The sequence below is a fragment of the Nicotiana tomentosiformis genome, chromosome 6 (genome assembly GCF_000390325.3).
Source record: "Nicotiana tomentosiformis chromosome 6, ASM39032v3, whole genome shotgun sequence".
NCBI lineage: Eukaryota > Viridiplantae > Streptophyta > Magnoliopsida > Solanales > Solanaceae > Nicotiana > Nicotiana tomentosiformis.
In genome coordinates, this window is record NC_090817.1 from 27,934,839 (window position 1) to 27,952,767 (window position 17,929).

Below are 17,929 nucleotides of genomic sequence, written 5' to 3' on the forward strand. Positions count from 1 at the left end.
TCGTGAAATTTCTAAAAGATTCTATATCCGGATTTACCTGCACTTTAACTGTATAAAACTGATTTGATTTGAACTGCCGAATTTAAAACCATGTCTATTCTTTGCTGGAATTATTGAAAATGAACTGTAATTGTATAGCTCGTCAGTACCTTCTCAGTTTCTTATTTATTTCTGTTACTTGTTGAGTTGGTTGAACTCTTGTTACACCCTGCACTTCATGTGCAGATCCAGGTGTGTTTGATCACGGAGGTCGTTGAGTTTGTGCGCGATCGAATATCGGAGACTACAAGGTAGCTGCCGGCGTCCGTAGAGCCTGTCTCTCCTTCTATGATTTCCTTCTTTTATGTATTGATACTTAGACACTGTTTTATTAGACTGTATATCTAGATGCTCATGATTCAGTGACACCCCGATGTCAGGCTATTTTTTCGCACTTAAATGTCTTAGTTCATATCTGTTAAATTTTGAAAGTATTTTGGAAAGGTCGGCTTGCCTAGTATCACGATAGATGCCATCACGACGGGTTAGGTTTTGGGTCATGACAATAATGTATGATTTTTATCAATTATTATATGAATATAATATTTTTTCTAAATCTTTGTAGAAAGGATAAAGAAGACCATTACAAGAAACACAAGTCAACACTGCCTATACCGTTGGATTTTGGAGTTCATGAAGTCACTTCAAAAAATTGGTTTTACCTTCTCTCATTTGACGGTCAACTATGGAATGGCGATGTAAGATATAACACTTGTACATTAAGTTCATTTCATATTTTATACATGGTTTGTCAATATTTGTGTTTCACTGTTTTGTTCTTGTCATATAAATTTTGTATTCATGTTTTTGAACACAATGTATTCAGATGTATTCGATATTAACAAAAATACATTAACATACTATATTCAATGTATGTTAGTATTTTCTCTGCTTTCATTGAATTCAATATATTTTGGTGTATGCACTATAATCAATGATAACAATTTATCTCAAACTTCATTATTTTTCAATGCTATATCTAGCAATTTGTTATGTGTAGTGTGTATTCATCAGTATGTATTTAACTGTATACACTATTTAGTGCATCATTTTTTTAATAGTATGTATTTACCTGTATGCACAGTTAAACAATTACCTGTATTCATCAGTAGATATTTAACTGGATGCCCTATATTCAATTTGTTTTCAGCAAGCATTTAGTTCTATGTTGGGTTTCTTCAATACACAATACCTGTATATATTCAGTTTCTTCAATGAAGTTTATTTTCCTTGTTTTTAATTCAATGTACTGACGCTATGTATTTAATTTTATATACAACATATTGATATTATATTTTACTACCTGAGAAAGAAGGGCAAGTACAACCAAACCACCAAGTTCAAATATACAACTGTTAATTGTATATTCAAGACAAGAGTTGCTGAAATATTCGACAAGTATAATGATACAGATAGCAATACAAGTGTAGCCACGAAAGAAGATGTTATATGTGAATACATAAGGGGCTACAAATTGCTAGCTAATGTACCATGGCATACAATTGATAATGTCTTGATACCAGTCAACTTGAACGACAAACTTCATTGGATATTGACAGTTATCTCATTTAAGGAGAGATATATCAACGTATATAACTCCTACCGATCAGCAGGCCATGATGCTTATGTGGGTACTGAGATAGATAAGCTTGCTAAGCTTATACCTCTGTACCTATCGATCAGTGATTTCTACAGAGATAAGCAAGGCATAGATTGGTCTCGTGAACCATCATACAATGACAAGGCACATACTGATCCCTTTGATGTTGTTTTTATTTCGAATGTGCCTCAACAAAAGGCTGGGAGCATGTATGAATTCAATCCTTTTTCTTATTCTTGTATCATTTATAATACTAATAATATGAGTTTTATTTAATTGTGTGAATCTACATTTTCAGGGATTGTGGGTTGCATATTGCGGCATACACAGAGTATCTGAGCATTTATGGATTGGTTCCACAAATAACATTTTATGCCAATTTACTCCGCCAAAGATATGGTACCATCCTTTGAGACTATGCTATGCGGAAGATAGACGCCGATGCCATAAGCGACAATGAAGCACCCATAACGATTGTTAGACAAATGACAGATTCAGATACTTCTGTGAAGATAGTTTTAGAATAGTTTTCGGTAAAGATAGTTTTTAAAGATAGTTTATTGTGAAGATAGTTTTTGAATATAGTTTTGGTGAAGATAGTTTTCTATGAAGAACAGTCTTCTGTGAGAATAGATTTTGAAACTTATTACATAATACATGATGGTTTTACTCAATCTTTTTGTTTTTAGAATACATGAATATCTTTTTTGTCTTTATGATGTTGATAAAGGAATATATAACTTCCTTTAAGTTAAGCTGTTAACTGATATAAGTATTTTCTGTATCACTTTATCTAAAGCTTCACTGTGTTTCACTTAATTCCATCAATAAGTTTCCAGCATCATTTATTCAGTGTATTTTCAGTATGCATTCTTTTGTTTTTTTTAATTAGTATTATATATGTATTCCGATGTATTTTTTATTAATAGCAATTAAGTTATTCCAATATATGTTCAGCAGTAAATTTGCATTACAATTCATGTATTCACTTTATGCACTGTATTCACTGTATTTATTTTTTCCTATATTGTTTTAAAAATATTTATTAGATATGTATACTATTTATTTTCATTGTATTCAATGTATCTCCCTGTATTTTATGTATTTCACTGTATTTACTATCTTTAGTTTTTCCTATTTTTTCAATAATTTCACTCTATTTAACGGTATTCAATGTAATTATATAATTTCAAAGCTTCACTTTGCTTGACTGTTTTGTCCAGCAGTATATATTCAGTAGTATGTATTCATATGTATTCAACAGATGTATATATGTATTGCACTATGTATTCAATATTATGTATTCATATGTATTCAACATATGTATATATGTATTCAAATATATTGGCAGTATGCATTCATATGTATTCAAATATATCTGCAGTATGTATTCAACAATTTACTAAAATATATTTTTAGTAAACTGTACTAAAAAGATTCATCACGCAAGAATCCAATACACCAATAAATCAATATGTAATATAAAACTTGAAGAAATCTATGACATATCGTTATTGCAGTAATTGAAATCAGAACATGAACTAATTCCTACGTGGAGCATTTCTACAAGTACGCTTATTATGTCCTCCCTGCCCACATATACTACACGAATGTTGATTTTTCTTCTATAACAATTCACTGAACGACTTATCGCGATTCTTCTTTGGCCTTTAAGGAGGTATTTTCCATTTGGGTGGTAAGAAAACTTCCTCTGATATATGTGCTTTTATATTCCATTTATTTCGGCCAGGCAACGGATACACGGGCACCTCGTATGTCATTACAATAGACTTTGATTTGTAATAGTCTGAGCAATAATCTCCTGGCATTAGAAACTTGTTTTTCAAGACAGCCCAAGCATGTGGGCATGGTAATTTGTCAACTTGGAACCGCCCACAACTGCACCCTTTCTGTAGGAGGCAAACGATGTAATGCCTTCATTCATCATTCACCATATGCAAGTGTTCACTCGAAGGTACAACCTACATTAAACAGAGAAATATAAGTTTTGGACATTTGTAAAAAGTCATATATATATATATATATATATATATATATCAAAGAATAGACATATTAAATACAGTATACATGTATACAATAAAAAAAGTATAAATATGCAGCATGTCAACAAATATTAAACTTTCAGAAATCTAAATATAATATATGTATGTATGGAATACAATGACATACAGTGAAATATAGTGAAATATATGAAATACAACGGAATACAGACTATATTTAGACTGCCACACTATTAAAGATGAACGCATTTAGCTGAGACATACAGTGATATACATTAATATATAGTCTATCTGCTAGGAAATGCATCCAATTTGAAATAAAACTGTGATGACCCAAAAGGTCATCTTATGTTTTAAAACTCGATTCTGCCCTCGTAAGCCATAAAAATCTCATTTTTACCCTCCTCAATTTGTGTGCGCAGTCCGGGCGTGTTTCCGAAAAATTGTTATGTTGAAAATTGATGAAAATAAGAATTTTAGCTTTAAAAGTTGATTTTAGTTGATTTCGGTCAATATTTTTGATAAACAGTCCCGGATCCATATTTTGACAGTCCCGATGGGTCCGTATCGAATTATGGGACCTGGGCGTATGCCCGAAATCGAATTCGGAGGTCCCTAGCTCGAGTTATGAATTTTTGATTAAAATTAAAAGTCTGAAAATTAATTATTTTTAAGAATTGGTTGATGTTTGGCCTTTTTGTTACCATGTCCCTATTTTGGTTCTGGAGCCCGATATAGGTCCAATATAGCATTCATGACTTATTTGTGAAATTTGGTGAGAAACGAAGTTGGTTTGACGTGATTCGGACGTCGGGTTGTGAAGACAGAAATTTTAAAGCTTTCTTGAAAATTTCATTTGATTTGGTGCTTAATTTGTAGTTCTAAGTGTTATTTTGGCAATTTGATCATGCGAGCAAGTCCGTATGATATGTTTAGTCTTGTATACATGTTTGGTTTAGAGCCCAGAGGGCTCGGGTGAGTTTCGGATAGGCCACAGGATGTTTTAGACTTAAGAAAATCTGGTGTTTCTGTTGTATCTGGTATCTGATATGTTGTGCTTTGCGATCGTGTAGTCACTCTCGCGATCGCGAAGGGGAAACTGGGTTGGGGAGGGTTTACTCTACGCGAACGCGAGACCATGGTCGTGAATGCGGAGCATTGGGAGGGGGTTTTGCTCTACGCGACCGCGACCCGCCAAGCGTGAACTCGTATCTTTAGCTAGACTGGGCAGGGGACCTGTGAAGCTATATGCAAACGCGAGCCCTGTCTTGCGAAAGCGAAGGTAAGGCGGGCTAAGCCTTCGCGAACGCATAAAGCCTCCCGCGATCGCGTAAGTCCTTAGGAGGCTGCTCTTCGCGAACACGACAGTGTTCACGCGATCGCGATGAACACTGTCGCATAGCACTTAACAGAATCCAAAAATGGGAATTGGCCATTTATTTCATTTTCTCAAAAATCAAACGGACTAGAGGCGATTTCAAGAGTTGTTTTCTTCCCCAAAGTGTTGGTAAGTGATTCTAAACCATTTTCTTTCAATTACCCATTAAATTTTATGAATTATCAACCTAAAATCTAGAGTTTTCATGGTAGAATTAGGGGTTAGGGTAGAAACTAAGGATTTTGAAAATTTGAGAATTTAGACCTCAATTTGAGGTCCGATTCCAAAACCAATTATATATTCAGGCTCGGGGGTAAATGGATTTTGGTCCGAACCTCAGGTTTTGACCAATCGGGCCCGGAGTCGTTTTTTACTTTTTGGAGGAAAATTTGGAAAATTTAATTTATGCAATATAATAAATTCCTTTAGCAATATTTGATATTATTGTGTCATTTTTAAATAGATATGTGTGGTTTGGAGGTGAATTCTAGAAGAAAAGCTGTGATTGAGAATTAAGTGGCCTTCGTAGTAAGGTAAGTATTGTGTCTAACCCTGACTAGAGAGAATTATGAACCTTAGATTATTTGCTATGTGAAATTCATGTGAGCGGAGTATATGTGAGGTGACGAGTACTTATGCGCCGCCAATTTACCTGTTTTCCATGTTTCTTCCATTTTCTTATATTTTCTATTTTCTATGCCTAATTGCTACGTGTTTATACTAGTGTTGTTAAATTGATCGTTCTTATCATGTTTACGGATTTTCTGGTGATAATTGAGTATTTATTTCAAAGTTGAGATTGATATTGTGGAACCAAATGTTGAAGTAAGGCTTGTACTTATTATTCCATCTCCCTGTTGTTATTTATGCATTGCATTATGGTAAGGGAGAGTGTTAATGCACGAAGGGTGATGTCGTGCTATATTGTGAGTGTTAATGCACGAAGGGTGATGCCGTGCCATATTGTGAGTGTAAAAGCACGAAAGGTGATGTCGTGCCATATTTTGAGTGTTAATGCACGAAGGGCGATACCGTGCCATATTGTGAGTGTAAGAGCACGAAGGGTGATGCCGTGCCATGATATAAGAGTTAATGCACGAAGGGTAATATCGTGCCATTTCTATTAATTTTATAGTGAGATTGAGAGTAAAAGCACGAAGGGTGATGCCGTGCATTTTTTCTTTACTGTATTCATGCTCCGGTTGATTAATAGTATATTGGTTGTTCCGGTTCTCATTCTGCTGTAGCTCTTTATTTCATATTTTCCTCAGCATGTTTCCCCTTCTGATAATTCTTGTCTAGCTCTTCAATTCTGTTATTTGTATATACACTGTTAAATTGTACAGGTTGATTTGTAGGTGTCTTGCCTTAGCCTCGTCACTACTTCGTCGAGGTTAGGCTCGACACTTACCAGTACATGGGGTCAGTTGTACTGATACTGCACTCTGTACTTTCTATGCAAATTTTGGTACCGACTCGGGTTGATCGAGATTTTAGCTGTTGGACTCGCTATCCGGAGACTCAAGGTAGATCTGTCGGCGTTCACAGACCTTGAAGTCCCCATATATCCTCCTATTTTATTGTTTCTTTCATATAAACAGTTGTATTTCTTTCAGACTATTACTTATAGTAAATTCTAGAATGTTCGTGAATTGTGACTCCAGATCCGGGTGGTAGTAATTAATACAGTTTTTTTTATTATTTTACACTTATTATATTTCATCTTAGCTAATTATTGTTATTTACTGAATGGAAATAAGGATTTGGTTTAATGATTCTCTAACGTTGGCTTACCTAGCAAGTACAATATTAGGCGCCATCACGGTCCCGACGGTGTGAATTTCGGGTATTGACAAAAACCATTGAATACAACTAAAGAAATGCAAATGTATAATCAAGTAATGTATACATATAATAACCAGTTTTTAAAACCATTTCATAAAACAGAATATATGCACAAGTGCTATAATACAATGAGCATGCAGTATGTTATTAGTAGAAATTGTATCAGAAATAAATACATGTTATACCAAGTCTAAATAAATGATGCAAGGACGTAAAGCATAAACAAAACTTACAGTCATACGTGTAGACATTGACTCATTCAAAGTAAGCATCTCCTGGTAATTTTTCCCAAGTGTTGTGTACGTGTGTGAAGCCTCTTTCCGATTGCTGCAATTCTAACGTCCAAACATCTTCCTAACTTCTTCTAGGAAGTCGTATATTGGTAATTATCTTGCTGATACAAGTGCGGTATTGATTGATTCAACAATATTTAACGTCATGGTCCATTCCCGGTTAACAGGTGCATACAACCTAACCCACTTTTTGTATCCAGCTAATTCCAAGTATTCTTTCACTCGAATATCTACCTTCTCCACCTTTTCTATTAGACTATCAAATTCATCCTGAGTGTATGATTTTGCGATCGAGAAGTATATCTCGCTCAACTTTGAATGACTCTTTTTGAATTTCTTATATACGTTGTTCCATAGATGCTATATACAAGCAAAATGGGGCACCGTAGGATACACTCTCGATACGGATTTGATGATGATCTTATTCCTATCTGAAACGATACACATGTTTTCCCTCTCACCATATGCTTCCTTGAATTGCTCAAAGAACCACGACCAAGCAACATTGTTCTCTGAATCAACAACACCATATGATAGTGGCATTATTTGACCTGTAAATACAATTGCATACATATTTAAAAAATATCATTCAATCTGTATTAGGCAGTAAACTTAATATATATATATATATATATATATATATATATATATATATATATATATATATATATATATATATATATATATATATAATAGACTCACCCGCACCATCCAACGTGCTAGCCGAGACGAATGTCCCTGTATATGCCAAGTTTAGGTGGATGCCGTCCACAACTACGATGGGTCTATAATGATCGAACCCCTTTATAAAAGCATACAACGATATATACAAATACATGAACTCATTTTTTGGTGATTTTACCATTCTAATATGCGAAGCAGAATATGTCATATCCAGTGTATATAAGTATCCTGGTAATTTATTGTATGAATCAACCGGTTCACCTCTCAAAAAATTTATTGTCTTTTCTTTAGCCCGCTACGCCAACATGTAACTAACATCTACACCAAAGTCTGATTTTACATCATTAATTATATCCTTTGGGATGTATTTTCTTTTATGATTAGTAAACTTGGACCTAACCATACCACCAATAAGGCTACTACTTGCTTGGCATTGCTCATACACCTTATATTTCAACGGACATGTATGCTTATCATTGAACTCCCTCACTTTGAACATTTGTGATTTGTTAATGCTAGAAACCTTAAATCTCCATTCACAATCCTCTAAAATACATAATAATATATAGATGCAAATACATTTATGTAATACATACGATCAGTTATGTATGGATATAAAATATAAACAGAAACTACAACTGATTTGTCTACATACACCCAGCATTTTCTTTGCCAACAAAGTTGTCTATATGAAAACATACAATGAAATACAATATTTGTTTTTTTGAATATACTATAATTTTTTTTTCCAATACATGTGAATACAGTGTTACATATGTATACATGATATAATTGTTTCAGAAAACTCAAGTACAGAAACACTAATACATGAGCATGCAGTATGAAAACAAACTCTGAAACACTAATACAACTGATTTGTCTACATACACCCAACATTTTCATTTGCCAACAAAGTTGTCTATATGAAAACATACAATGAAATACAATGTTTGTTTTGTGAATGTACTATAACTTTTTTTTTCAATACATATGAATAAAGTGTTACATTTGTACACATGATTACAGAATATACTCATATACATGTGAATACAATGTTACATATGCATACATGATTATAGAATATACTTATATATATGTGAATACAATGTTACATATGTATACATGATATAATTGTTTCAGAAAACTCAAGTACAGAAACACTAATACATGAAAAATAGAACAAATGTAATCATATATTATGAAATACATATATTATGCCTTGGTAAGCCCCAATACTTCACCACGTTCTTAAAGAATAGTTTGGCGGCTTCCTTGGCAGTGCAACCTGGTGAGGCGGGCATGAAGGTGGCATATTTAGAAAACCTATCCACCACCACCATAATAGTACTATAACCGCCAGACTTCGATAGGAAAGTGATAAAGTCCATAGTCACGCTCTCCCATGGACGTTCTGCAACTGGTAGTGGCTCTAAAAGTCCTCCTGGTTTTTGTTGCTCAACCTTGTCCTGTTGACAGACAAGACAAGTCTGCATATAACACTCTATGTCATCTCGCATGCGTGGCCAATAGTAGACTAACTCAACCAAGACCCTAATGCGACGTTGGCCTGGATGACCAGCCCACATTGTTTCATGACTCTCCCTTATGATCCGCGGTCTAATGTCTCCAAACTTAGGCACGTAGACCCACCGACCTGTGGTAAGTAGTATGCCGTTTTCGACCCAAAAATGTCTCGTTTTGCCCTGGTTGGCTAACTTGATAAGTTGTTTGGCTATTGGATCATGTTGTATGCCTTCTTTTATAGCCTCACGAATGTCCCATCTTGTTGAAGTGATTGTAGCAAGCTCGGCTTTCCGGCTCAAAGCAGTGGCTACAATGTTACCTTTGCCCGGCTTATACTCTAGCACATAATTAAATTCGGCCAAGAAATCCTGCCACCGAGCCTGTTTTGGGATGAGCTTCTTTTGCGTCTGAAAGTAGCTAGTAGCTACATTGTCGATCTTGACCACGAACCTCGACCCAAGCAAATAATGTCGCCATGTATGAAGGAAATGCACAATAGCAGTCATCTCATTCTCTTGCACTGTGTAACACCGCTCCGTCTCATTTAACTTGCGGCTCTCAAATGCTATGGGATGCTTATCCTGCATCAAGACTCCCCAATGGCAAAATCTGAGGCATCTGTATGCATCTCAAATGTCTTGAAAAAGTCAGGTAATGCCAAGACTGGCTCCTCTATTACAACTGCCTTGAGGTCTTTAAACGTCTTTTGACAATGTTCCGTCCAAACCCATGGCTTGTTCTTCTTTAGCAACTCAGTCAATGGTGCGGCCTTTGCTGAGTATCCACTGATGAACCGACGATAGTAGTTAACAAGGACAAGGAAGGATCTCAACTCAGTTACCTTTATAGGTGCCTCCCACTCCTGGATAGCACGTACCTTAGCCTCGTCCATGCATAGCTCGCCATTGCTAATAACATGGCCTAAGAAGTGCAACTTTGATTGTGCAAACTCGTATTTCTCCCTCTTGATGTATAGCTCATTCTCCCGCAAGACTTAGAAAACCTTCCTTAAGTGCTCCATATGCTCCTCCAAGGTGTTGCTATAGATGGCTATGTTGTCTAGGTAGACTACCACGAATTGATCAAGGTAGGGATGAAATATCTTGTTCATAAGGGTGCAAAATGTGGCTGGTGCATTGGTTAAGCTGAAGGGCATCACCAACCACTCAAAGGCTCCATATCTCGTCACACATGTTGTCTTCGGCTCATCCCCTTCTCCAATGCGAACCTGGTAGTAGCCCTTGCAAAACTCTACCTTGGTAAAGTACTTAGCTTGCCCAAATCTATCGAACAAGTCAGCAATGAGCGGGATCGGGTACTTATTCTTCACGGTGACCTTATTAAGTGCTCGGTAGTCTATGCACAAGCGCATTGATCCATCCTTCTTCTTCTGGAATAATACCGGTGCACCGAAAAGTGCCTTTGATGGGCGAATGTGACCAGCATCTAGCAGCTCTTTCAATTGTTTCCTGAGCTCCTCTAGCTCGGGCAGTGCCATACGATATGGGGCAAATGCGGGTGGCTTAGCCCCTGGCTCCAACTCAATCTTGTAATCCACCTCTCGCCTAGGCGGAAAATGCTTAGGCAACTCCTCGGGTATGACATCTTTATTTTCCTCAAGCAACTTCTCTATGCAAGGCGGCAATGTCTCTTGAAAACTCTTGTCTTCCTCTAGACTTGTGATGGTTGCCACGAACGTCGGCTCCCCCTTCTTGATCCCCTTGACAACTTGCATAGCTGAGAGTTGTGCTTGACTCTGTCCGTGTGTCATAGTCATTATAGGTACCATGCAAGCTCCTTCTCGCTCCATAACCGAGAGATGTTGGAGGTAGGGGTCGATCAAAGTATGACAATGTCTAAAGAACTCTTGCCCCAATATGATGTCAAAGATATCCATAGTGGTTACAGTAAAGTTTGTCATACCTTTCCAAGTTCCCAATTTGACACCAACTCCATTAGCTACCCCACGAGCATTCTGTACTTCGGCTATCACAGTCTTAACATGAGAGTTGGTTGGAGCAATCTTCAATTCTAGTCTCTTTGCGGCAGCCTCAGTCACGAAATTATGAGTTGCTCTAGTATCTACCATTGCACAAGTAGGCTTGTTGTTGATGGTGAGATCCACGTACTGATTGCCATTCTTGGTAGGTTGGATAGATTGCTTTGTGACAACACCGCATAATTCGATCATACCCAACTGTGCGATTCCCAAACTCTCTCCTTACGGCTGCTCCTTCTGTTCATGAACCATGGCGCTGAGGCTCTTTAGGTCGGGACAATTCCTGAAGATGTGCGGCCCTCTGCATATGTAACATCCCTTCTTCTCGGCCTGCGCCTTTTTCTCGGCATAGCCCTGACGGCCACTCGACTTTTTGGAATCTTGAGTCTTGTAGTATTGTTGTTGTATGTCCTTTCTTTTGCCATAGTCTCCCCCACCTTTGACATTGTTAAACTTTGATTCTTTTCCTTTGCCTTTGTCGTGCTTATCATGCCTGAAATCCATCAATGATTTGGCCTCCACTCTGGCTTAGTCTATATCTGCGACTTGCCGGCATTGCAACTCCTGCTTAGCCCAATTTTACAACCCGTCCATGAAGTGGAACAACAAGTCATCATTGGTCAGGTTGGGGATTTGAAGCATAAGGGTAGTGAACTCCTTGACATAGACATGTATGCTCCCTGTTTGCTTCAACTCCCTAAGCTTGCGCCTTGCCTCGTACAAGACATTGTTTGGAAAGAACTGTCGCTTGAACTCGGCTTTGAACTGATCCCACATGCTAATAATACATAGACCTGTATCCACGTCGGCTATCTTCCTTCTCCACCATAGCATGGCAGTCTCTGAGAGGTATAATACTGCAGTGTTGATCATGGCCTCGCCGTCCCTCACTTTGCCGTGCCTGAAGTAGTTCTCCAAGTGCCAAAGGAAGTTTTTCACTTCTTGTGCATCACGAACACCATTGAACACCGGAGGTTTAGGAGCCTCGATCTTAGCCTCTCTCGTGACCACAACATTGCTGGCTGCTTCGGTCACGCCAATATTGACATGCTCCTCGAGTGACTCTATCTTTGCCTTCATAGCATCGATAGTACTCAAAGCCTCGATGAGTCTGCATTCTAAAGCAGTGATGGTTTACCTTAGTTCCATCTCGGTCTATGTACGTCCCTCCAAGTCATTTCGGATACTCTCAATCTCTTCAAGAGTGTGCCCCTCAGGCCCTCAAGAACGCTAAGGGTGCCTTCCACCTTCCCCAAGCGTTGGCCAAAGATCTCCACGGCGTCCATCCCCGCGTTCATCTTCATCACCCACTCTTTACCGAGCGAGAAGTCCTCGGGCAGGACCTCCACTTCATCCTCGCTCGCCTCAGTGGTAGATGGTTCTTGGGATGTAAGCCATTTGTTTGACACAACCTCGGGTGGCACCTCCTGGCTCTTGTTGGTGGCATTTCTCTTTTTGTTACGGCCGCTCTTGCCAGCAGTATCCTGGATAATGTTGGCTTGGGTGTTGGCAGCGTTAATTTCTCTGTCGTTCGTCATTCCCTTAGTTGCAACCTTTGCTCTGATACCACGTTGTCACGTCCTTAGTAGTTAACTAAGTACACATGCGACACTTGACAACTCGCTCACGATCTTCCTATGCCAAGTCAGCCTTACTACATTCAAGATCGCTAAGAGAATGGTAGAAAGAACACAAGAGAATTGTTAAACGAAGCTTTGTATTAGAGAGAAGTTGAATTGTTTGCTTGGTGAAATACAAATGAATGACCCCCCTTTATATACTAGTCTCCTAGGGGCTAATGTGTAAATATTAATTGTTACACAAGTTCTTAATATTTACAAGATAAGGGTTTTTTCTAGAATTCTCTACAAACCTAGAAGATTCTAAGGACTTTCCTAGCAAATCCATAGGGATCTAGGGTCTTCCAAAGGAAATGTTCATACTTCTCTAGAATCTTCTTACAAATACTAGCCTTCCTCCTATGTAAGCTTCCACATGACATTAATATCTGCCAAATGGCGCCTATGTGGCATGATGACATGACGTCATCACAAAAAGCTCAAAAAATTGAGATAAAAGATAATTGAGTTTTCTGGCCAAATAGATATGCCACATAATGGTCAATGGCCTTCAATTATATATATATTCCTTGAATAACAGGTAAAAATCAAATTTCTGTCCCAGTGTGCTTTTCTGTATGTAGAGATCTCAGTGTTGCAATGTCTTTAACAGATCAGTCATATAATAACTTAATATATTGCATAACCATTCCAGAGAATGACTTATTAGCAGAGGTGCTTATTATAATCAATTAAGGCCGAATCTACACTGTGCCTGAAAGTATTAAGATTGTCCGTTTCCTTAGAATAGTGACGGAATATCAATTTGATTTCTTTTAAAACTTGGCTTAGTACGTCATTTACTTTGTTTTGGTTATTATGTCGACTTTTGCCTACTTTTGTCCTTTTTTATTTGTCTTCTCTTCCAAATTGCACCTATCTTCAGACACTCTACCTTTCTAACTAACCACTTCATATTTGCATTAGTTGTCATTAATACAAATTTTCTCTAAGCCGTCACTACTAAAACACATTGGAGTGGAGGGAGAATGTGATTCTCTCTATTTTTCAAAGTGATCTAAGAGCTGTATTAGCAAAACAGGATACTTAATCTTCATCTTATGAAAAGAATAAGTGGATTTAAAATCAAAGCAGTATTTTAAGTATTGATGTCTAAGTTCAAATCTAAAGTAGGTAAATCACTACTTACTAATTCCTGTTGAGGAGTTTTGGCCATTTCCACGTTATTGGTGTTTTTCTTCCCTTTCTTTTGATGTACTCTTTTGGTAGTCAGTCGGAGTCAATCTTTGTCAAAGTAGCATCAACTTAAAAAGCTTTTGGCTTCTAATAATAGTGGGAAGGAAATGCGGGAAAGAATTCATTATCACTAAGAAAGCAAAAAATGGACCTCGACTTTTGCGTGCACACAAGAAGTCACTGTATCATGTGTGACCTATGTAAAATGTCGCATTTTCTCGACTTCCAAGGCAGTGATGAAGCTAGAAATTTAATAAAGAAAATTCAAGAAAATGCAATAACGCTATGCTTGAAGTTTGAATCTGCAACCTAAAGTAATTTTTGAGTCAGTTTTGCCATTACACTAGAAATGTCTCTTGTTGTTTAAAGGGAATACACGATCAACTTATAAATACTGTACTTCTCAACTCATGAGAAAGCCAAGTTATGTGATCAAGAATTGAAACAAGAAAAGCCGGCAGCTTAGTTCGTCCATACCTACCCAATTACTTCCACGAGGCATTTCTATAGACACTTCGTACAAAACATATGCAAATTAATATTCCTTTGTTAATACTTGACACTATTATATATGTGCCCAAACTTACTTGACACTCACTCCTCTCTCTTTTCTAGTATTCTCTTTCTATAAATTCCTCTGATTTCTTGTCACTATCCTTCACTCCTTTCTGCAATACTCTATCCATCTTAACAAAGTGATCTCCATTTTTCCTCCAAACTGATTCTCTCATTGCAATAACGATGGCTCGTCGGAGCATGGTTTCCGTTACGTTAATTGTTCTACTAGTGTGTTATGCACCGCCGTTTGAAGCAAGAAAACTGTTGAAAAGTATGGTAGAAAAGAAAATAGATCGTTCTTCTCGAGAGGCTGCCAGTGTATTATTGAATTCTCTTCCAAAAGGCACTGTTCCGCCTTCTTCCCCAAGTCAAAAAGGTCATGCCAATAAGCTTGTTGAAGGACAACAGTTTGCTGGTTATAATCTTGATCGATCAGTTCCTAGCCCTGGGATTGGCCATTAACAATATATTAGCTTCCTATATTGGCTACTTTTAGTTTTGCAATGGCTGCATATATACAGGATTATAAAGTGTAAATATACCCCATCCAACAATTTTGAAATCTTTCTCCTTCCTAGCCAGTAGATACAGAGCTAATGAAACGTTATTCCATCTCTCTGTAAATAATGTTGATCAGTTTTAGACAAATTACATAAGCTTTCTGTCAATGATGTACAACCTGCCATTTAACCACGTTTTCCTCTTTAATCAAATGTAATTTGATCAATTGTCTCAAACACTACGACTATTTAAGATGAATATAACTTCTTCACACTATTTTTCGTAAACCAATTTTTTTAGTATCAGATCAGCTAAAACATAATTACATGTAATAAGTTCTAAGAATTAAATCATACAACATGCATAAGTATTGTGCACATGTTACGCAGTTGAGTCTTGAGTAGAAATTACAACCCATAAAATTGCTCCTCGGTCCACTTTGAATCTCTTGAAAACAAAATAATATTATCACTAACTAAATGATTTTTTCTTATGTGTGTTACTGTGGAAGAACAAGAGAAGAAAATTTTCTCTCTATATGTCTCTATCTGTAGAAGAAGACCGTTTAAGAAAAACTACTACTACAAAATAAAATAATTATATATAGTAACTTCTCTTATGAGGTTATTTAATCTATTATCTCTTAGAAAATGGTCGGGTCAGCTCACATGGTGTAACCGGTAAACCATACCCAATATCTAAGTTAAGTGAATTAGTAATTAAAAAATAAGCTAAGAAATCTGGTATTATTTATTAAATTATATTGATAGTATAAAATTTTTTAATACTGTGAATTTATAAGTGTTTTTTCATTTTAAAATTGTATGAATGCTGAACTGTAGTATCATTGGGAGCTTTGAAACTTATAGGGCTGCTCCTGAGATGCAGGTGTCATTTTCATTTTAGAGGGAGCAAATATAGGGTTCCTGGCTCCCGCAATCACGTGTAGGTAAATAATGAAGTCATTTTCTTTTTCCTCTAGAAATAATGAAGTCCAAAGCAATTATAAATAGCAAATCAGCTTTTGCTTATTCTGTACGAGATTGGAAATTTTCCACGCGTACGAAGCAAAATACTTGCTTATTTTGTACGAGATTGAAAAATTTCTAAGTGTTAGAAGAAAGAAGGAAAAATAAAAGACAGCTACCATATCGGAATGATATAACTTTATCCAATTATATCAAATTAATATACACATGTAGCTGCACATACACTTCTTTTAGTAAACTACGGCTAACCGTGTTAACCCTCGAATCGAATAACAATTAAATTTGTAAGTTATTTTAAGGATATATGGACTAAATTGATACAAAATGATAAATTAGATCGCAATTGAAATAAATAATGATAAAGTAAATGCAAACCACACGAATTGAACAGTTTCAGCCTTGGAAGGTTAGTCACCCTCGAGCCGAACGTGTTTCGATAAATATCAAGAGAGAAGAATAAGACTTAAAGAGAATAATAATGTATTGCTTTGGAATGCGTGTTACAATATCTGTAACGAATTATCAGACTCCCCTTTATATAGTAGATGAGTCCTACTTTAGAGATAATTCTATTAAAAGTAAAAAATTTCTTGATTAGCTGATTGCCGGTTTCTTACTTGTATATGCCGAGATTCCTACGGTAATATCCGACCGGTCATGGATATTTCGGTCTTCTGTTGGTTATGCTAACAATATTTCTTCGAGCTCAATCGGGGCTAAGATCGACTCCGGGATCACAGACTAAATATTTTTGAAGGCAGGCGCTTTGACCCCGGGTTTTAGCTCGGTGAGACTCGGGGTCGATCTTTAGTCTTTGGTTGTGATGTTCCGAGCCTAACTTGCCATGTCGTAGGCGAGCTCGATTCCGACCATATACAGATAGTCTCCTCATTTTTTGGAGAGTAGACGACTAGAAACAATATGACCTTTCGATTCTTTCTTCGACATCACACGACATAAACGACAAAACAGTCGAAACGTCTCGTCAGTCAAGTCTTAATGACATTAAATGTTTGTCAGTTGCTGGTCGGCCACTCCTGGATGCGAACCGTTGTTGAAAAACTATAAATAACCCCTCATTTGCTCATTCAAACTTTACATTCAAAGCTTCTTCCCTCGTACCTTAGCATCCTCAATATTTTCAGGCACTTATATTTGAGGTCTTTTTATAACAACTTCTGTTCCGTATTCATCCCAAACCATTAAGCGTACTTTTTTAACTTCCTCTTTTTTCTTATTTCCCCTCCGTAAAGAAATGGTGAAAACTTTCAAAATTGTTCCCCAAAAAGAAACTCTTTCTACCTTGCGGTCGGCCACCTAAGAGACCGCTTCACGCACTACTGTCGAGGAACCAGAACCGAAGCCTCCTCTAAAAATGTTCATCCCGGGAGGGGTGCCCGGTCAATGTTGATTTTAAAGTCAAAAAGCCCTCCTCCGTACCAGGCCGGTGCGAGGAGGTCTCAAGATACATCTGCTCGATCACCGAGGATATCCTCTCCGAAGTCAAAAAGGATTGTAACTGGGTTGACAAACATGTGGTGGTTCCCGAACCTGACGAAGACATCACCACCCACGTCGAGGGATTTCTAAGTGTTTACACTTATCCCTTCATGTTGGGCCTCTTGGACCCGGTTATCGTCGACTTCTGCAGAAGATATGAGGTAACCCTCGATCAAATTCAC

General features: G+C 37.2%; 1 protein-coding gene across 1 annotated transcript; it reads right to left on the reverse strand.

Annotated features, from left to right (window-relative positions):
• Positions 1-9,970: 9,970 nt before the first annotated feature.
• Positions 9,971-10,276, reverse strand: LOC138893723 (uncharacterized mitochondrial protein AtMg00860-like). Its single transcript, XM_070178377.1, has one exon. It carries the CDS (start codon positions 10,274-10,276, stop codon positions 9,971-9,973), a length of 306 nt encoding a protein of 101 aa, XP_070034478.1.
• Positions 10,277-17,929: the final 7,653 nt, after the last annotated feature.